The 22432-nt window shown below is 44.4% G+C and overlaps 1 protein-coding gene across 1 annotated transcript in view; it reads left to right on the top strand.

Annotated features, from left to right (window-relative positions):
• Positions 1–22432, top strand: part of LOC126481233 (cholesterol 7-desaturase nvd) — a 114685-nt gene that overhangs the window by 60103 nt on the left and 32150 nt on the right. The window contains exons 2-3 of the mRNA XM_050104846.1: positions 14614–14786; positions 17647–17842. Of these exons, the coding sequence (XP_049960803.1) occupies positions 14619–14786; positions 17647–17842 (364 nt within the window). The 5' untranslated portion in view covers positions 14614–14618. The remainder of the gene's footprint in view (positions 1–14613; positions 14787–17646; positions 17843–22432) is intronic.

Here is a 22432-nt window from a genome sequence, read left to right as displayed (position 1 = left end):
CACACATTATTAAATACATAAACAAATCGAATAAACGTACATCAAAGGAATAGAAACTAAAAGTAGGCCAGTAGCCTAATGTGTCTGTGCTTTCTAAAGTGCAGCAAATATTTGACGAATTTCTTCACGAATAGCATATATCGGATATAAACAAAGACCATAGACGAATAAATTTATTTCTAAGCATGCTTCTACCGTTTTTTTTTTTTTTGGTGTAACTGTGGAGTACTTATGGCCGACACGATTAATAGTAATCGGCCACTTTGACCTCCAATAACTCATGTACTATTGAAGTTACATGTCTGTAATTCATACCAATTTAGTTTTACATTAATAGGTTTTTACAGACACGTAGGTAGACAAAATCGGATGAACCGTTTAGATTTTGGAAATTCGTTGCTGGGTGTTACTTCATAATTTACTGTCAGATACTAAACTTTAAACTAATAAAGATATTGAACATCTGATTATACCATCAGAATCGTCGTGCAAATAATGGTAATGTACATGTTTCTTTTTAAGGTATAATGATTCTTCTGGCTATTATCAGTTTCTACGTGGACTGTGAAATGCCTGCCATTATGGTTTCACAAATTCCACCACTTGTGGCACTGCCGGCGCACACACCTCCTTCATCGGCACAAAGCGCAGTCCTCGACACTGTGTCGACATGGAGTCCCCAGACAGTCCTCCAGCCCCGGCTGACGTCCGGCACCACGAGGCCGGCGACCACAGGCCCCAGCGAGGCCACGTCAGCTTTCAGGCCGCCACAGCTCGCCTTTTACCTCACAAGGTTCCTCGCTGTGAGACAGTTATATTCTTCTACATGTGTGTTAAACGGTAATCTCTAAAGTATATAGAAAGGCATTGAGGAACTCCTCAACAGTGAGGTAATATGAACAAGGTGACGGGACATAGTAATTGTAGTCATGAAAAAACCTTCACCTGTTCTTGCAAATAAAGATACCAATTGTTCTTGGCCTCTGTCTTGCAGCTTATAGTTCGATTAATTACAACGCTATTAACTCTCCCACAATAAACTACCTCATTCTATAGGAAATGGATGAAAATTTTCAGAGAAGTTCTATAATGATTCATTAAGAATTCACGTAGCTAGTTGGAACTGAAACACTCGCAGCTTGATGAGCACATCATGTGATTCATAGATCAAAGCAGATGTTGCATAAGGGATAACGGGCAGTCTGACGATATCAGTTACTAGCCTTCTTTTCATTTGCAATTTAAAAAAAAGTGAAATGTCCACAATGTGTTCACAGGCCCATCTCCTTGAGTCCTCACCAACATTTCTCGTCAGAAAGCGATGAAGTACACCATCTGCGACCAACAAAAAATAAAATATTGCCGGTTGTTCAAATAATTCCATTTGTTCCCAGAATGAGATTTTCACTCTGCAGCGGAGTGTGCGCTGATATGAAACTTCCTGGCAGATTAAAACTGTGTGCCCGACCGAGACTCGAACTCGGGACCTTTGCCTTTCGCGGGCAAGTGCTCTACCATCTGAGCTACCGAAGCACGACTCACGCCCGGTACTCACAGCTTTACTTCTGCCAGTACCTCGCCTCCTACATTCCAAACTTTACAGGAGAGCTTCTGTAAAGTTTGGAATGTAGGAGGCGAGGTACTGGCAGAAGTAAAGCTGTGAGTACCGGGCGTGAGTCGTGCTTCGGTAGCTCAGATGGTAGAGCACTTGCCCGCGAAAGGCAAAGGTCCCGAGTTCGAGTCTCGGTCGGGCACACAGTTTTAATCTGCCAGGAAGTTTCAATTCCATTTGTTGTTCCAAATAATTTGTTACTAAATATTTCAAGCTACTTTTTTCGTAGTGATATCTTTTTTTTTCTAATTATCTAGAAGGAAGGAAGATGAGGGTTCAACGCGCTGACGGAGTTCACTGGGGACGGAGCTGAAGCTCTAGCTGGGGAAGCAAGTGCGTCACGTCGTGATCAACGGGATGGGCACGCACCAGCATTCTCCTTGGCGGGTTTCAGGCAACCGCAGGAAACGTGAGGTCTGGGGGCGGAGCTGGGATGTGAACCACCACCCTCCCAAAATCGCCAGGTCCGAGTGTAGTTAGTCGAGGTTGCTGCCACTGTCTGCTCAAAATTTCATTTGCTGAACGTTCACTTTCATCTGAAACTGTTTCTACGGAATTTTCATTTCGCTCAGTTCAAAAATGGTTCAAATGGCTCTGAGCTCTATGGGACTCAACTGCTGTGGTCATAAGTCCCCTAGAACTTAGAACTACTTAAACCTAACTAACCTAAGGACAGCACACAACACCCAGCCATCACGAGGCAGAGAAAATCCCTGACCCCGCCGGGAATCGAACCCGGGAACCCGGGCGTGGGAAGCGAGAACGCTACCGCACGACCACGAGATGCGGGCATTTCGCTCAGTGTTCAGTGTGAAGGCTCGTATGTAGCCCTCCACGCTGACCCATCCTGTGAAGGGCTCTTCACTACTACTGCAACCTACGGTCATTTGAACCTGCATTGAAGCCTGGATCCTCCTGTACAATTTTTGCCCCCTCCCCCCAACTCCACCTCGTCTCAACTGCCCCCCCCCCTCTCTCTCTCACACACACGCACACGCACTCCACTACCAGACTGACAGCTGCGTGATGCAAGCTGCGCCTCAACTTCCTTGTCTCCCCACATATCTAAAAGACACACATTCTCTTGTCTGAACTGTTTATCGTCCACGATGTAGTGCCATACCAGGGTGCACCACAGATAAATATCGTCAGAAAAGTCTTCGTAACATTAAAATTTATATTCAGTGTTACCAAATTTCTTTCGTACATTTTCTAGCTAATGATTGTCTGGATTTTATATTCTCTCTTTCGATCATCACTCATTTTGGTGCCCAAACAGCAAAACCCATGAACCACTTAAAGTATCTTATTCCCTGATCAAATTCCCTCAGCATCGTCTGAAGTAATTTGGCAACATTTAAATACTCTTGCTTTATTCTTGTCCACGTTTGTCTTACTATCACTTTCCAAGGATCAATTCAGTTCAGCTGCTCTTCAAAGTCCTTTGCTGTCTAACGGAATTAGAATGTCATCGGCGAACTTGAAAGGTTTTATTCTTCTCCCTGAACTTTAATCTCTTTCATAAGTTTCTTCTCTATTTTATTTACTGCTTGCTCAAAGTACAGACTGAACAACACTGCTGCCTGTTCAATGTACACATTGAATAATGCGATAGCTACAACATTCTGAAGAAGGGCACCGGTAAAGAAATTAAATTTCTTTTCTGCAACTGGTTGCTTAATATTTCATTGAACATTAAATAACGTTTGGGATGTAACTGTCTCTCACAACCTTCTCAGTCACTGCTACCCTTTTCTTGTTATTCAAATCTTAAACCTGGAGTCTAGTTTATGTAAAATCTGTTAATAACATTTCGCTTTTTCTCTCATCTACCTTCAGATTTTTAAAGAGGGTATTTTTGTTAGCTTGCTTCCTTGTCTCTCTGTCTGTTCTGTATAAATATTGCAACGGATTTTAAACTTACTTCGCGATGAGCCAGAGACTCGAAAATTTAAGCATAGCTCACAGCTGGATGAGACTGCAATATAAACTCAGTTTCTTGAGTCGTGTGTGGCTTCTACATCTATATGATTACTTTTCGATTCACATTTGACTGCCTGGCAGAGGGTTGATCGATCCACCGTCAAGCTAGCTCTCTCAAATTCAAATGGCTCTAAACACTATGGGACTTAACATCTGATGTCATCAGTCCCCTATAACTTAGAACTACTTAAACCTAACTAACCTAAGGACATCACACACATCTATGCCCCAGGCAGGATTCGAACCTGCGACCGCAGCAGCAGCGCGGTGCCGGACTGAAGCGCCTAGAACCGCTCCGCCACGGCGGCCGGCCAAGCTAGTTCTCTACCTTTCCACTCTGGAACAGCGTGCGGTAAAAACGACCACTTAAACCCGTCCGTGCGAGCTCTGATTTCTCTCCCTACGTAGGTGAGCGCCAACGAAATATTTTCAGACTCTGAGGAGAAAGTTGGTGACTGAAATTTCATGAGAAGATCCTAACGAAACGAGAAACGCCTTTGTTTTAAATCTTTTCACTCCAACTCCCGTACCATGTCGTTGGCACTTTGTCGCTTATTTCGCGATAATACAAAGCGAGCTGCCCTTCTTTGAACTTCTTAGACGTCCTTCGTCAGTCACCTCTGAAGCGCATCTCACACCGCACAGCAGAAGGCGTGTGACCAGTCTCTTCAGTGAGTGTTCTGGCAGTACTCCGTGTCCCGCCGCCATTTGCCAGCTTTTCCTGCTCCAGTCGAACTGTTCGCGGGAAGAACGATTGGTGGTAAGCCTGCGTGTCAGCTCTAATCTCTCTAATTTTTACCTCCACGGCCTTTTCCTCATTCAGGTGAAGAGAAACTGAAATAAACCTGAAGTTCAGTACATGTCTCTCTAGTAATCGACTCAAAATACACTACTGGCCATTAAAATTGCTACACCAAAAAGAAATGCAGATGATAAAGGGGTATTCATTGGACAAATATATTATACTAGAACTGACATGTGATTACATTTTCACGCAATTTGAGTGCATAGATGCCGAGAAATCAGTACCCAGAACAACCACCTCTGGCCGTAATAACGGCATTGATACGCCTGGGCATTGAGTCAAACAGAGCTTGGATGGCGTGCACAGGTACAGCTGCCCATGCAGCTTCAACACAATACGACAGTTCATCAAGAGTAGTGACTGGCGTATTGTGACGAGCCAGTTGCTCTGCCACCATTGACCAGACGTTTTCAGTTGGTGAGAGATCTGGAGAATGTGCTGGCCAGGGCAGAATATTTTCTGTGTCCAGAAAGGCCCGTACAGGACCTGCAACATGCGGTCGTGCATTATCCTGCTGAAATGTAGGGTTTCGCAGAGATCGAATGAAGGGATGAGCCACGGGTCGTAACACATCTGAAATGTAACTTCCACTGTTCAGAGTGCCGTCAATGCGAACAAGAGGTGACAGAGACGTGTAACCAATGGCACCCCATACCATTACGCCGGGTGATACGCCAGCATGGCGATGACGAATACACGCTTCCAATGTGCGTTTACCACGATGTCGCCAAACACGGATGCGACTACCATGATGCTGTAAACAGAACCTGGATTCATCCGAAAAAATTACGTTTTGCCATTCGTGCACCCAGGTTCGTCGTCGAGTACACAATCGCAGGTGTTCCTGTCTGTGACGCAGCGTCAAGGGTAACCGCAGCCATGGTCTCGGAGCTGATAGTTCATATTGCTGCAAACGTCGTTGAGCTGTTGGTGCAGATGTTTGTTATCTTGCAAACGTCCCCATATGTTTGACTCAGGGATCGAGACGTGGCTGCACGATCCGTTACAGCCATGCGGATAAGAAGTCTGTCATCTCGACTGCTAGTGATATGAGGCCGTTGGGATCCAGCACGGCGATCTGTATTACCCTCCTGAGCTCACCGATTCCATATTCTGCTAACAGTCTTTGGATCTCGACCAACGCGAGCAGCAATGTCGCGATACGATAAATTGCAATCGCGATAGGCTACAATCCGACCTTTATCAAAGTCGGAAACGTGATGGTACGCATTTCTCCTCCTTACACGAGGCATCACAACGACGTTTGACCAGGCAACGCCGGTCGACTGCTGTTTGTGTATGAGAAATCGGTTGGAAACTTTCCTCGTGTCAGCATGTTGTAGGTGTCACCACCGGCGCCTACCTTGTGTGAATGCTCTGAAAAGCTAATCATTTGCATATCACAGCATCTTCTTCCTGTCGGTTAAATTTCGCGTCTGTAGCACGTCATCTTCGTGGTGTAGCAATTTTAATGGCCAGTAGTGTATTTCATATCCACTGAAAAATTTCACGCACGCGAGACTAACAAGCAGAAAATAATCATTTAAATAAAACGAATTTTTAATATACTACGTTTTTAAATCTGACTAAAATACATAAAAACGTTTCTGCTAGCTCCATATAGATACCCAGTCCCATACAGGTAGCCCTGAAAATTAGTGATAGTGGATCTCTAATAGTTGTGAAAATATCTTTCAGATTTAGAAAGAAAAACGAGGAGTGCATGGAGTACATACTTGATCCATGAGTTCCTATTATCGATTGCAAGCGCCCCACGTATTTCGTTTGAAGTGTTACAAGATTTTCGTAGCTCTTAAAAATATAACAGATAATAAACAGAGGTGTCTCAGCAGAAACCGTAACAACTTTTTGACGATATGTAGACTTTCGTGGTGATATAGCCGGACTTGTTTGTTTTACGGAGGCAAGAAAGATGATTTGCTTGATGTAAAAATGAGAATGACACAACATTCCTAATCTAATACCCCTCACCATCACCTGATTTAATGCCACTGCATTCCATTATCCTCGTTTTGCTTTTGTTGACGTTCATCTTGTATCCTCCTTTCCAGACACCGTCCATTCGACTCAATTGCTCTTCCGGGTCCTTGGCTGTCTCTGACAGAATTACAATGTGGTTTCAAAACAGTTCGCGGAGCGGCCTCGACTTGGAGCCGTGTGGCGGCGCCGTAAGCTGTCTGAGCGACCCGCCGCGGCGCGGCGGTCGGTCTGCGCGGATTAGAGTTGGTAATGGGCGGCCGCTATATAACAGGCGGCGGCGACCCCACAGCGCAGGCGCGGCCCGAGGCGGTCAGGTACGCTGGTCTCCAGTTCGTTACTGCAGGGCTGCACGCGCGTGCCAACTGCTTGCGGTGTACTCCTTAAGGTGTTCGTACCTCGAAACAGGCGTAAACAGACAGGTCAGCTGGCGCGGCCTCCACAGACGTGTCGCTTCACAAAGCTGTGTCCAGATCTGTCGTTCTAGCTACTGTGACACACACTTTCACGCGGCTTTGCATAAGTCGGCATTAAAAATTCACGCTTCGGATTTCGACTCTGGTCTGTCTCGCTCATCAGATTATCTTCCCAAGTACGATCCATTTTTTAGTTGACCGTACCACGGATACAATGGTGTAAGTAGAGTGGAGCCCGTGTTTCCCCTCAACACTCCAATAGTTTGTTGCTTTCAGTTGCCTTTCATACCAACAAATTCCACCATGTTTTTACAAATTTCTGTTAAATATTCGTTTGATAGAACAGCAGCAGCCTACTTTAGCAACAGTAAAGTAGTGTCGGGCCTCGCAGGCTGCGGCCGTTTGTACGCAGGACCCGGCAGCGTCCCTGTTCCGGCAGTTGTCCTGCGAGGCGGCTGCCTGACGGTGCAACCAGTTTCTGAGAGTGCAGGATTCGCTAACGCACGGCCAGTGTAGACGAAGCGCCAGCGTTAGTTGACGGACAGGAGGAACAGAATCGATTCCTGGTCAATGGAAGGCACTGTCTTCGGATTCTGTCAGAATTTTAGGGAAACAACTTTTAAAACAGATTGCCAAGCGTGTTAATATCTCCGGCACGACGCTCCGCCCAGTGGCAACCATGATTTCTACTTTTAACACTAAACCTTTGGTACCGGTGTTCAGCAATATTTTCCTGCCGTTGGACTTGCTTTGAGAATTAGGTTTGTTCCCTATAGCCTACATTATGGCAGAAACGCAGTGGTCTAACAGTACGGTACCTTAGGTTCCAAGAAAGTTCGGCTAGTAAGGACGACGATAACACCAATATCTGCTTAACCCTCTGGTCCATGTTGTTGCCAAACCAACATTTACGAATAATGTTAAGCAAATTACTCGTATGTGAAAGATGTTGGCGTCTGACAAAACTAACTCTCTCTCTCTCTCTCTCTCTCTCTCTCTCTCTCTCTCTCTCCCTCCCTCTCTCTCTCTCTCTCTCTCTCTCTCTCTGTGTGTGTGTGTGTGTGTGTGTGTGTGTGTGTGTGTGTGTGTGTGTGTGTGTGTGTGTGTGTGTGTCTGCATCCGACCATACTGTGTTCGGCGTCATTATGGTGGCAGAAACAGTTCAAAGTGGATAATCCCTGCTGAAGGTAAAATGTGCGTAAACACAGCCCCGAAAGCAGCTGGAAGACGGAGGTACTTCTACCACTTAACCACATCTACTTAGATTTTTGCACTACGTAAAATGTGAATGATAGCACGGATTGTTTCCATCTCTCTGCCACTGAACGATTGTTGTGGACTTCAGTCCTGAGACTGGTTTGATGCAGCTGTCCATGCTAATCTATCCTGTGCAAGCTCCTTCATCTCCCAGTACCTACTGCAACCTACATCCTCCTGAATCTGCTTAGTGTATTCATCTCTTGGTCTCCCTCTACGATTTTTACCCTCCACGCTGCCCTCCAATGCTAAATTTGTGATCCCATGATGCCTCAAAACATGTCCTACCAACCGATCCCTTCTTCTAGTCACGTTGTGCCACAAACGTCTCCCCAATCCTATTCAATACCTCCTCATTAGTTACGTGATCTACCCATCTAATCTTCAGCATTCTCCTGTAGCACCACATTTCAAAAGCTTCTATTCTCTCCTTGTCCAAACTATTTATTGTCCATGTTTCACTTCCATACATGGCTACACTCCATACAAATACTTTCAGAAATGACTTCCTGACACTTAAATCAATACTAGATGTTAACAAATTTCTGTTCTTCAGAAACGCTTTCCTTGCCATTGCCAGTCTACATTTTATATCCTCTCTACTTCGACCATCATCAGTTATTTTGCTCCCCAAATAGCAAAACTCCTTTACTACTTTAAGTGTCTCATTTCCTAATCTAATTCCTTCAGCATCACCCGACTTAATTCGACTACATTCCACTATCCTCGTTATGCTTTTGTTGATGTTCATCTTATATCCTCCTTTCAAGACGCTATCCATTCTGTTCAATTGCTCTTCCAAGTCCTTTGCTGCCTCTGACAGAATTACAATGTCATCGGCGAACCTCAAAGTTTTTATTTCTTCTCCCTGGATTTTAACACCTACTCCAAATTTTTCATTTGTTTCCTTTACCGCTTGCTCAATATACAGATTGAATAACATTGGGGAGAGGCTACAACCCGGTCTCACTCCCTTCCCAACCACTGCTTCCCTTTCATGCCCCTCTACTCCTACAACTGCCATCTGGTTTCTGTACAAATTGTAAATAGCCTTTCGGTCCCTGTATTTTACCCCTGCCACCTTTGGAATTTGAGAGAGAGTATTCCAGTCAGCATTGTCAGAAGCTTTCTCTAAGTCTACAAATGCTAGAAACTTAGGTTTGCCTTTCCTTTATCTAGCTTCTAGGATAAGTCGTAGGGTCAGTATTGCCTCACGTGTTCCAATATTTTTACGGAATCCAAACTGATCCTCCCCGAGGTCGGCTTCTACTACTTTTTCCGTTCGTCAGTACAGAATTCGCATTAGTGTTTTGCAGCAGTGACTTATTAAACTGATTTTCACATCTGTCAACACCCGCTTTTATTTTTTCTCCTTTCATCAATTAAATTCAATATTTCTTCTGTTACCCAAGGATTTCTACTAGCTCTCGTCTTTTTACCTACTTGGTCCTCTGCTGCTTCACTACTTCATCCCTCAGAGCTACCCATTCTTCTTCTACTGTATTTCTTTCCCTCTTCTTGTCAATCGTTCCCTAATGCTCTCCCTGAACTCTCTACAACCTTTGGTTCTGTCAGTTTATCCTCCTGCCATCTCCTTAAATTCCCACCTCTTTTGCAATTTCTTTAGTTTTAATCTACAGTTCATAACCAATAGATTGTGGTCAGAGTCCACATCTGCCCCTGGAAATGTCCTACAATTTAAAACCTGGTTCCTAAATCTCTGTCTTACCATTATATAATCTATCTGATACCTTCTAGTATCTCCAGGATTCTTCCATGTATACAACCTTCTTTTATGATTTTTGAACCAAGTGTTAGCTATGATTAAGTTATGCTCTGTGCAAAATTCTACCAGCTGGCTTCCTCTTCCATTTCTTACCCCCAATCCATATTCACCTACTACGTTTCCTTCTCTCCCTTTTCCTACTGTCGAATTCCAGTCACCCATGACTATTAAATTTTCGTCTCCCTTCACTACCTGAATAATTTCTTTTATCTCATCATACATTTCTTCAATTTCTTCGTCATCTGCAGAGCTAGTTGGTATATAAACTTGTACTACTGTAGTAGGCATGGGCTTCGTGTCTATCTTGGCCACTATAATACGTTCACTATGCTGTTTGTAGTAGCTAACCCACACTCCTATTTTTTTATTCATTATTAAACCTACTCCTGCATTACCCCTATTTAATTTTGTATTTATAACTCTGTATTCACCTGTCCAAAAGTCTTGTTCCTCCTGCGACCGAACTTCAGTAATTCCCACTATATCTAACTTTAACCTATCCATTTCCCTTTTTAAATTTTCTAACCCACCTGCGCAAGGGATCTGACATTCCACGCTTCGATCCGTAGAATGCCAGTTTTCTTTCTCCGGATAACGACGTCCTCTTGAGTAGTCCCCGCCTGGAGTTCCCAATGGGGGACTATTTTACCTCCAGAATATTTTACCCAAGAGGACGCCATCATCATTTAACCATACAGTAAAGCTGCATGCCCTCGGGAAAAATTACGGCTGTAGTTTCCCCTTGCTTTCAGCCGTTCGCAGTACGACAACAGCAAGGCCGTTTTGGTTAATGTTACAAGGCCAGATCAGTCAATCATCCAGACTGTTGCCCCTGCAACTATTGAAAAGGCTGCTGCCCCTCTTCAGGAACCACACGTTTGTCTGGCCTCTCAACAGATACCCCTCCGTTGTGGTTGCACCTACGGTACGGCTATCTGTATCGTTGAGGCACGCAAGCCTCCCCACCAACGGCAAGGTCCATGGTTCAAGGGGGGAGGACTGAACGATTAGTAATTAATATTTTCCGTTTGTCGTCGTATGGCAACAAAGCTGCTCATGTTCCTAGCTAGGTGCATGTGGCAAAGGCTTGGACGTGTTTTGTCTTATTTTTTTCCTTAGCATATCTGCTTTTAATTCCGACCATTGCTTTGTCGCAGCGTTCCAAATTTCATTCTGAAGAAGACATGCTTAGAACTTTTGCAAGCGGTTGTCTGTGTAATTCCTATGTTGAAACTATTATAAGTTTGCTGATGAACAGCGACGTTTAATACTGCGACAAACCTAAAACACTGAATGAATCAAAATTTCTGTGTTCAAGTTGTTGTTACGTAGTATTTTGTCTGTCAGACCGTATCCTCAGCTATTTCTTTCACTGAAATTAGTTTCTCAAAAAATAACAACAATAGTAATAATGGTATAATAGAGCGTGAAATGTAGTCTTCAAATTTCAGTTTTAACGCAGCTCCAGTTTTGGGAAGAAAAGAATGTGCAAATCTTGTCGAAGCTTCAGTCTGGAAGCGCCGTTGTTCTACTCCTGTGGACTACACAGTGTCTGGCCCCCCAGCTCCGTCTGTGTGGCCCTTCCGGGACTGTCGATTGCTTAGGCGCAGACCGGGGAACTGTGTCTGGAATGACTCTGTCGCTCTGTAGCCGGCCGGGCCGGGCCGGGCGCTGTACTTGCAGTCGGCCTGACGGATTCGTATTATGTAAAGTGCTCGAACCTCTATTTCGATTTTAGTCGTATTTTAACACTAACTTTTAAATTTGCGTATATTATCAGTTTGAAATACTCTGTGCATGAGTATGCATATGTAAATGTAAGAGGCGAACTGTGTCATTTATTTCAGTGAGAAATTTCACATTTTGAGGATAATTATTTTTAAATGTTGGAAGCATATTCGTCACATTAAGGAATTCTTCAGTTGCCAACATCAGAGCTTTTGATATATGGATAAAAATCGGTTTGTAATGAGGAACCTCATAATATTTTATGAACGAAGACTCGTTAAAGGGTAATTCGACTGGTCGTGATAATCATTATTCTTAATCTAAGTCGTGACATCCAGCCTGCCCCTCGACAAGCGACTCTGGCCTTGCTTGGACTGACTGTTGGCAGAGAGCATTAAGTACATAAAATTTTTGCTCGTTGGGGGCAGACACTGAGCTCTTCTGGCACTGTTGCATTGACCATAATAACGCTCTACTGGTTGTTTTATAGCACTCTAAATAAGCGAAACCGTTGTGTAACAGTTTGACAGTTATAGATGGTTATGTTGATAATTATATTGGTGCCCTGGCCCCAAACAAAATAAATGAAAGAGGCTTTTTTACTTCAGTACTTCTGGACGTTGTATGACATCACAGCAGTGAAACTTCTGAATTTGCGCTGTACCTTTATCGTCCAGTATGTGAAATATTCATCAGGTTCTCAGCATCGAAGTTGCCAAGATGCAGAGCTACGTATTAGCTGCTGGTATAATTTTAACGTTAAGAGCCGACGCGGGAGCGGCGTGGCGCTCGGCTGGACGGGCGCCGCCGCCGCCGCAGCCGCCGGCAGCGGCTCGCCGGCCGGCCGCGGGATTTAAAGGGCCGGCCGCGCGGGCGCCCTCCGCGGCGGTTGACGCCCCCGTAAGAGAATGCGGCAGGCCCGCCGTCACGCGCGTACTACGGGTCTTGCGCTACTACGGCGTGCCGCTGCAGCGGTGCACGGGCGCCGAAACGAGCGCTGAATGAGCTTCATTGGCGACCCAAATTGCGTCCGGTCGCTGCCTCTAAATCCAGCGTCTGTGCGCACGCCTTCTTGCAGCCTTCACCGCCATCGACCTTGAGGCTGGTTCGTCTGCAAGCCGCTGCTAACGTAAGACTCCTGCCCTAAATGCCTCTCTCCTTCTACATTTAATTTTACATCTCACGCGACGCTTCACATATTTACTGAAGACAGAAAACGAATGCATCTCCTACAAAATATATTAAATTTTCAAATGGGGGGAACTTCTGATTACCGTATCAGTACTTAAAAGTAGGCATCACGTTTACCCCCGCTACACCAAGAGTAAACCTCGCGAAACTTTTTTGCGAACAACTTTGTGTTTCGACAAGGCGTTACATTTCCAAAGTTGTTCTCCATTTCCTATCACGGACCTGTCAAACTTGGGACCTTCTAACAACTAAGGGAACCGTGCAGCGCAGATTGCTCGATTAGAGTTCCCGCATTGAGATCCGTTTCACGTTTTAGTCAGACGAATTTCGTGCAGCGGTATGAATATAACTTACGGTTTAGAATATTAATAAAGTAACACATTGGCAATTCCGCTCCAGAAAATCCGTGAAATGATTTGTTCCGCAGCTAATCGGAAAACAAAAGTTTTAAGTTAACGTTGCAAGGATTTGCACCCACTCTTAACATATTCAACTCCATCAGTTACGTACTCGCAGGTCGTGTCCTGAGGCAGAGCAGACGCTCAGTAACGATGTCCGTGATGTAGCCTTTTAAGAAACCTTCTCCTTTTTTTTCAGAGTATCTATTGAGAAAACTCGTTAACAATTGTCTTTGATCTGCTGTGACATTGTTAAATCAATGTTTTTCTGTAGTAGAGCCTTATTTTAAAGTACGGTATGTTCGAAGCAACAATGAGCGAGAGGTCGTGTTGTGTATCGTGGAATGGGGAGTAGCGGGAAGGCGTGTGCAGTAAAATCTTGTTCCGGCGTCGATTGAAGGTTTAGGATACTGCAGCGGGAGAGCGACTTTCTACTCGTCCAGGCGAACCATTCCTAAGTTGACTGAGCAAGCGATTTTATTCTGAACACCTCGCTATCAACTAGCAATTTAATACATTGCTTTTGTTCTCAGTTTGCCGTCTGTTACAAAGAAATGCCGCAGAGGGATAACAAATGTCCTAGCGAAAACTTTTCATAGCCTCTTAACTTGACTCATAATCGTCAGATACCACATTCCTTACTAGGATAATCTATCTGACAGCGTCGCTCCGGATAGAAACTCGGAGCACGAGCACGAAAATCTTATCAAACTTCATAACGGATTACGTTACAAGAAACATGGGGACTGAGTCTAAATGAACAATCACTCGGAGAAGTCACATTCAGGACGTGAGCGATTTAAAGTAGGACGACCACATAAAAGTAGCTGCGGATAAGCCGTATGGCGGACTGATACTCATTGAAAGAATCCTCAGGGGGTGTAGTCCTATTACAAAGCAAGCAGCTTAAAAAAGACCCTCGTTCGACCTACTAATGAATACTGCTCGTCAGTCTGGGACCTGTACCAGGTAAGACTGAGAAGACTGCACGTTTCGCCACAGGACGCTGAAGTGAAGATCGTCAGATTTCAGTTGGAGGCTTTAAAGAGAGGTGCTGTGCATCGCGGTTTGAGCTGTTCTGAAAATTCTGAGAGCGTGTCTTCCTGCTGGGTTCAAGCAGTGTCCTCCCGCTGCCTGCTACATTGGAGGTGGAGAGTCTGAAACACTGGAGCTCGCACCGGTTCTGCCGAGAGTCGTTCTTGTCGCGCAACGTTCGCGACTGGACGGTGAGGGGTGGGGCTGGGGGGGGGGGGGGACTGACTGGCAGTGGTACACACGGTTCCATCCGTCACACAGCGCAAGCCGGGGGGCGGCGGAATACACATGTAGATGCAGGTGTCACGGTCACCATCTAACAAATTCGCAAACGGAATGCTTAGTATTTAAAAGCGCGCGCCTTGACGCAGTTTGCAACGGAGCGGTATTGTGTATGTTTGCAGGGAAGATGCGCGTGGACCTGGGAGTGTCTTCGGCCGTGGAGGCCGTTCGGCTGGTGGCGTGCGCGTGCGCAGAGGCGGCGCCGCTGGTGATGGCCTGCGTGAAGCCGCTGTGCGCCCTGGTCGGCCTGTGGTTCTTCGTGCGCTACCTCGTCCTCAACATCGACTGGACCAAGGTAGGTGGGCGAGCGAGCTGCTTCTGTAGGCGTAGCGTGACTCGTCCTATTTGTCCTGCATCTACTCGGCTTCGTGTTTTTGGACGTCTAAATCAGCGCTCTAGTTCAGCAATTAGCGCAGAAAAAATCTTGGGATTTGGAAATTATTTTATAGTTTCATACTGATTGATTGTCTTGGACACGCGGCTGACAGTTACGACCTAGATCAGAATATATACAAGGTGGTCAGAAACAGCTTGGAAAGCCTGTAAGGGTATTACAGTGTAAGTTGTGCTGATAAATAATTGTTAAGAAAAAAATATTAAGTACGTTGCGTCGTCTCCGTGATAATTAGCGTTGAAGTCAGGCAATCAGGACGTAGTGTGTTCCTAACTTCAATGGTAATTATCTCGGAAACGGCGCAACGTACCTAAGTGTTTTCCTTAACAATTCTTTCGCAGCACACGCTACCCTGCAACGCCCTTACGAGCTTTTCAGAATGCTGCTGAGCATCCCGTGTGCATTGCAAGTAAACAGGAGACACGTGCACGCGTATACAATTCGCCTTGGCATCAATCTGACGTAGTGAGAGACAAGTGTTCTTAACACGGTCACACTTTTAAACGTTGTTTCATTGCAAGCATGTCAAGCGAGTAAACTCAAACAGATAGTAGTCGTGCCCAGATGCACTAAAATTATTTCAGCCTCGTTGTAGAAACGAACAATGGAAGTGAAATCGATGTAAAATGCGGAAGAAACTGAAGAACTGCTGCGGCCTAATGAAAACTTTAGATAAGATTCCCGGTCACTTTGTGGCATGGGACGATAAGTGAAGGGTGTCGGGACGTTGTAGCGGGACGTAGCCCCTGCCGCCTAGCTGACACCTCGACAGTTCACCAGTCAAGTTTGTGTAAACATAAAAAAGTGGGAGATGCGTAGGAACGAGGACTTAAAATCCCAACTGACCAGTCGGTCAAAAATACTTATTCTCAGCGCATTACCCTTTTAGTATAATGTAATTTGTTCAACATTATTCTACTGAATGCATACCAAATCCCCAGTACGATCAGGAAAGTCTGAAAACGAAATATCTCTTCGTTTCACCCGTAATGTTTTGGCGTGATGAATTTCTTTAGAATAGGTAGAAGTCCCATATGTGGACATTGGCGTGTTATTTCTTTTTCCCCCATCCCGTCCCCATAAGGTTGATGTGAAACTGACGTGCAGTACTCGCCAGTTGTTCTTTTACCATTTGCAATGCAACGAACTAGGAGAATTCGGCATTACAAGAAACACTCATCTTTCTTTGCCTCAAGTAAAGTAGAGTTGTGTCTTTTTGTATGTATTGGTTTCTGCTCACAGAGCATGCTGTAATCACTTTGCAGTTTACTGCATTGCACTTGTTGAGCAAGCCGTGTAATTTACCAACTTATTTTCTTAGTTTTACACACACACACACACACACACACACACACACACACACACACACACACACACACACACACACACACCTAGCCTGCAGATCACACCGTTCCATTAGTATTACAGCTGTATTTGGACAAATACTTGTAAGTAACGGTTTGTACGGATATGAAGTGGAATGTGATCACATAGCCTCATTCGTAGGTAAATCTGGTGGGAGATCCCGGCCATTGGCAGAGTACTGGAAAGATGCAGTCACTGTAGAAAAGAGATTGGTTACAAAGCACTCGAGTGGCGTCATCTAAAATGGTCCTAAAGCCCGTGATCCGTACCCAGTACGAGTAAAAGGAGATAGTCATCGTCTACGAAGAAGCGGAGGTCGTAAGGTGCTAGGTGCTGAACTGGTTAACGCTCCAAGATACAGACGCCAGCTGTCCCGGCATGGCGCAGTAGAGGTGCGTCTGCAGCTGTGCGTCTTGCGGCTGCAACCTGCCCCACACGGAACTGGAGGCACCCACTGTGGACGCAGGTGTCGCAGTCGCAAGGGGGGGGGGGGGGGGGTAGGACGTCAGACGGGCCGACTTGGAGCAGGAGAGGCACCACAGGACATTTCAATTTGCACTGTCTATACTTTTACAAATAAATAAATAAATAAATAAAACTTTGTCAGCATGACCAGGAAAGATTCAGAATTTACACTCATAGCAGTGGACTAAAACATAATGAAGTAATTTTTTTTACGTGTGAATATTCATCATTTTTTTCACTTACTAATGGCAGCATTTGTTGCTATAGGTACACATTTCTTCATAGGTAAGAGAGATTCTCCGATGAATTTTGCACAGCATACAAACCATACTTAAAGGTGTATGAAACTCTAGAATTTTCCAAATCTATTAAAAACTGTGGTAAAAATGGAGCTAATTAACTATAAAATTTGTGTTTTTTTCTAAACATGAAGTTTAAAATATAACAGTTCATTCGTTTTTTGATAAATTAAATAAATTAGTTTCATAGACTTGTGAGTATGGTATGTATGCTGTGAAAAATTCATCGAAGAATCTCTCTAACTTATGAAGAAAAGTGTACCTATAGCAACAAATGCAGTCATTAGTAAGCGAAAAAATGATGAAATTTCGCACGTAAAAAAATTTATTTTGTTATGTTTTCGAACTTGGACTGCAATGAGTGTGAATCCTGAATCCTTCCTGGTGATGCTGACAAAGTTTTACGAATTTATTTGTAAAAGTATAGACAGTGGAAATTAAAATGTCCTGAGATGGCTCTCCTGCTCGAGGCCGGCCCGTTTGGCGCCCTACCCCCCTTGAGGTGCACAGGTGCAAGCGCACAAGTCAGAAGGAGCAGCTGCAAGTCCCCGCAGGGAGTAGTCAGACGCCCCGATACACTGTACCATACTTGACAGAGTAGCGCAGCTTTAGCAGAGGTGTGTGCGCCGCAGGACCTGTGCGACGTGGGCTACCAGTACGCGTGCGAGGGCGCGCGGGGGCGGCGGCGGGGGCGGCGCGACGCCGTGCGGGACGTGCGGAGGCAGCGCAAGCTGGGCCGCCTGCCGCCCGTCTACCCCAACGGCTGGTTCGCCGTCCTCGAGGGCGACCGCCTGCGCCCCGGCCAGGTGCAGCACGTCTCCGCGCTGGGTGAGTACACGAGACCGAGCACTGGGCCACGTTCTCCAGCATACTGCCTGCAACAAACAAAGCAGCTCTAAAAAAATTTCAAAACTCACAATACTTGTTAATTACATGACATTGCATGTCCCATACACACATTAAGTCCCAAATTACCTACTATAATCAATACAGGACGAAGCAATGAATTAAAATTTCTAACAAGGCCAAGAGCAGATGACCTGGGTTCGAATCTCGGCGTTGATACAAATTTTAATTCATTGCTCGGTACTGTATTTATTAACACGGCACTTGCGTGCTTTCTTCTTTATCGGAAGCCTTACTCTCGGTACCGTATTAGCTACGGCCGATCGCTACGTATAGCCACCTATCATCCAAGTAAAACTAGTGTTGCAGTCTCAGTGCAAATGGGTGCAGCGGGCTCTCTTTGCAGCCGTGACCGCGACAATGCTGCTTAGGCACACCGCCGACCAATGTGACAGCCAGCCGAGAGTCTTGGACGGCGCGTACGTTGATGCATTGAGGCGAGGAAGCTGGTCACCGGGGGACGTCACACGCCGAACTGGCGTACACCAGAGCGCTACCATTCAAACATTCAAAGTCTATCGAGAGGCACAAACCACTGAAAATCTGACTACTAGCGGTTTCCCGAGCTCAACACCACCTGCTGACTACAGCTACCTGCAAATTACGGCTCGGACAATGTCCCACAACTCTGTTCTACTTTTTGGAGGCAAGCGGGACGGCCACCTCGACTCAGACCGTATAGAATCGCCCTCAAATGTGTAACTTTGGTACCTAGCTGCCCAGTAAAAACTCGCAAGGTTGTGGCACACAAAATTACCTGGGCGTATAACGGAGCTTCGGTCTATGGCGTTCGGTACTTGGGGAATACGAGGTTTGCCTGACGGACGGTGATGGTCGTTAAAGAATGTGTCGGCGGTCGGTGAGCGCAGCGCGTCTCTCGCGTTCACAAGAGGTGTTTTTGTACTCGCAACAGACACGGTCTCCGTACACCTTTCGTCGCTACCGATCGTATTTTGTGCGACGTCGGAACAGGCCGCTCCCATCTTTAATCCAGTCTCACAGCCAGCCTTTCGGCTGTGGGTCCATCTCTGCAGAGCGAAGCAGACAGCGCCGTCCCGTCGTCCTCCTCCAAGTTGGCACCAACCGGACGAGTCTCAGTGGTCGGCTGCCGCCGGCTCGCCATCTCCTGGTTTGCGACCAGTCGGTACTCGCAGAGCCCTCCCTCCCTCCCACGCCGCACAGCCTCGAACAGCAACAGCAGAACCTCGGCCACTTTGTCAACAAACACCGAGCAGAATTCAGGCAGTTTACTTGCCCAGGCTGCAGCTACACGGTACAGGGCGTCACCTAGCACTAAGACTTTGATTTTACACCTGTGTAAACCCGTGTAATCTCCAACAAAATGTCTTTATGTTGCTTATTACTTTTGTATATCACAGTAAAGGTATCTTCCTTTACTTTCATAAGGCTTATTCTTTCATTCACTGCTCAACTTGAATCTAACGTAAGCCCACACGTGTCAGTAAATGCGGCCGTCGTCCATAAACTTTTTCTTGGACATTTCATTTGTTGCTGTTTACTTTGATTACTGATTGTCACCACGCATACAGCCTCCAACATGCCGTTACCACTGTCTAGCAACACGTCGGTGTTTGTCCACAAATAAATAACGTGACTCACGAAGGCTTTGGAACTGGAGCTGTTGTCCGTCTGGCAATATTTTTATGACTGGCTGAGTTATGAGCACACACACGGCAAATTCGTGACATGCTAAGGCCAACATATTAGTTACCATGCTTATAACTAAACACACCACACATTTCAGCAGTGATGCTGCAGTAAGAATTACCGTAACCATCGTGCATTTGTCACCTCCTCGCTATCACTCTCTCTCTCTCTCTCTCTCTCTCTCTCTCTCTCTCTCTCTCTCCCTCCCTCCCTCCCTCCCTCCCCCTCCTCCTCCCCACCCACCTCTCCCTCCCTCCCGCCCCCACACAGACACCTCCTCCCTCTGTCACCCTAAATAACTGCCAGACAAGTTACAAGAAGCACGTTTTGCAAAAAAAAAAAAAAAGATATCGCACGTTGCTTATGTACGCCATCTGTACGACTTTCACGAAAACAAACTGATAAATTATATAAAATGTAATATTCAGTCAAATTGTCGCACACAATTTTTTTGAAAAACACATTAACCAGGTTTCGATAGTTCTAAGACTATCTTCATCAGAATGGTAACAGTTACATGAAATCACATAACAACTCTAAAATTTCAGCAACAGTGCTCTCGTCAAATGACATGTTTCTGTTCCATTCTTCAAAATTATCAGTGTCTAAAGCAGAAATGCAACGATGTGCTAGCAGACGGCGTTTCCCGATGTAAGCCAGAAATCAAGCGAAAATCACCGTTAAGTACAAATCGACATATTCTTAACGAACTGTTTTTTCTGCTGAAAAGCAAATCAAAATGTAAATAATTTAATTACAGACCATTGATTATGCTTTACCTCGATAAAGCGAAACGCGTCTGGGGAAAAAATCACGCATATTTGTAGTTGCAATGACAGAACAAAAATACCCTCAAGAATTGAAAAGCAACTACGGATACAATGGCCACTAATCAAGAATACTCTTAGAACTTTCGAAACCTGGTTACCGTGTTTTTTTAAAAAAGTTGTGTGGAACCGATTGCCTGACTATTACATTTTATATAATTGCATTACGGTTGCTGAGCTCACAGCCACAAAATGCTTAAAATATCAAACTGATGAATTACGACTGCTAATTTAATAAATCTTCTTCATGGTAATTTAACACCATTGTTGCTAGCCACAGGAGGCAAGAGACAAATGACTCTGACGCTGAGAAAAATTCTTCGGAACGCCAAGGACAGACCACTCTTACGCGGGGTGATGCAGTGGCCCCTATCTAGGAGTTTTATGCAACCTGCATTGCCTTCAGATCCCCCACACAAGATTTACACATTTTCTCGCTCGCTGCGCGCAAATTATTGCTCCTACAGACCCCAATTTCATGGGGACGTAATGGAACAGGTCAAATGCCAAGGACATCTCTAGTAACCAACGTAATATTTCACTGTCAAATTCGTGCCGAGTGGTCACCACAGGCTGGGAATTACCTCGGAAACGTCTCGCCTGTGGGCCCATGTTTACTGTTATGTTTTTGCTTCTATGATCGTATGCTTCCACCCGAGCCAGGTTTCACTCTTAATTACATGGTGTATATAAAGTACGGGAAAACTTTCAATTATTTATTGCACAAGAACTAAACATTGTACAGAAGTCATACATATTGCATTTTGAAGAGAAACTGGAAGTTTTTTTTACAAAAACTCGATATGCGAAGCATGAGTGACCCGGCAGACGTCAGTACGATAATCGAATTCTTGTCATACCCGTCCCAGCATGGTATCGTCGACTGTGGCAGTCGCTTCCCCTATTCTCTCCCGGAGCAATGCTACATCACGTGGTAGAGGCGGTTCGTACACCAGGTCTTTAATGTGTCCCAATAGAAAAGACTCACGCAGAGTGAGATCTGGTGATCGGGGAGGCCATTTCATGGAACAACTATCCTCTTCTGTAGCGCGGCCGATCCATCGCCATGTTTGTGACTAGCGCTATCAGCAAATTACCAAACTACCCTGTGGCGGTATACATGAAAAAAAACTTTCACGGTTTCCCTTCAAAATGATATATGTATTATATCTGTACAGTGTTTGGTTCTTGTGCAATAAATAATTGAAAGTGTTCCCGGACTTTATGTACAACCTGTGTTACAGAACTGGTATATCAAATCCAGACTGCTACTGAAATAATATAAACTCATTTTGTAGTTAATAATTTTGTAGTTAATAATTTTGTAGTTAATAGTTTTGTAGTTAATAGTTTTGTAGTTAATAGTTTTGTAGTTAATAGTTTTGTAGTTAATAGTTTTGTAGTTAATAGTTTTGTAGTTAATAGTTTTGTAGTTAATAGTTTTGTAGTTAATAGTTTTGTAGTTAATAGTTTTGTAGTTAATAGTTTTGTAGTTAATAGTTTTGTAGTTAATAGTTTTGTAGTTAATAGTTTTGTAGTTAATAGTTTTGTAGTTAATAGTTTTGTAGTTAATAGTTTTGTAGTTAATAGTTTTGTAGTTAATAGTTTTGTAGTTAATAGTTTTGTAGTTAATAGTTTTGTAGTTAATAGTTTTGTAGTTAATAGTTTTGTAGTTAATAGTTTTGTAGTTAATAGTTTTGTAGTTAATAGTTTTGTAGTTAATAGTTTTGTAGTTAATAGTTTTGTAGTTAATAGTTTTGTAGTTAATAGTTTTGTAGTTAATAGTTTTGTAGTTAATAGTTTTGTAGTTAATAGTTTTGTAGTTAATAGTTTTGTAGTTAATAGTTTTGTAGTTAATAGTTTTGTAGTTAATAGTTTTGTAGTTAATAGTTTTGTAGTTAATAGTTTTGTAGTTAATAGTTTTGTAGTTAATAGTTTTGTAGTTAATAGTTTTGTAGTTAATAGTTTTGTAGTTAATAGTTTTGTAGTTAATAGTTTTGTAGTTAATAGTTTTGTA

Source organism: Schistocerca serialis, chromosome 5 (assembly GCF_023864345.2).
Source record: "Schistocerca serialis cubense isolate TAMUIC-IGC-003099 chromosome 5, iqSchSeri2.2, whole genome shotgun sequence".
Lineage (NCBI taxonomy): Eukaryota > Metazoa > Arthropoda > Insecta > Orthoptera > Acrididae > Schistocerca > Schistocerca serialis.
Note: the sequence above shows the minus strand (reverse complement) of the source record. Positions and strands in the feature narration are given on the sequence as shown.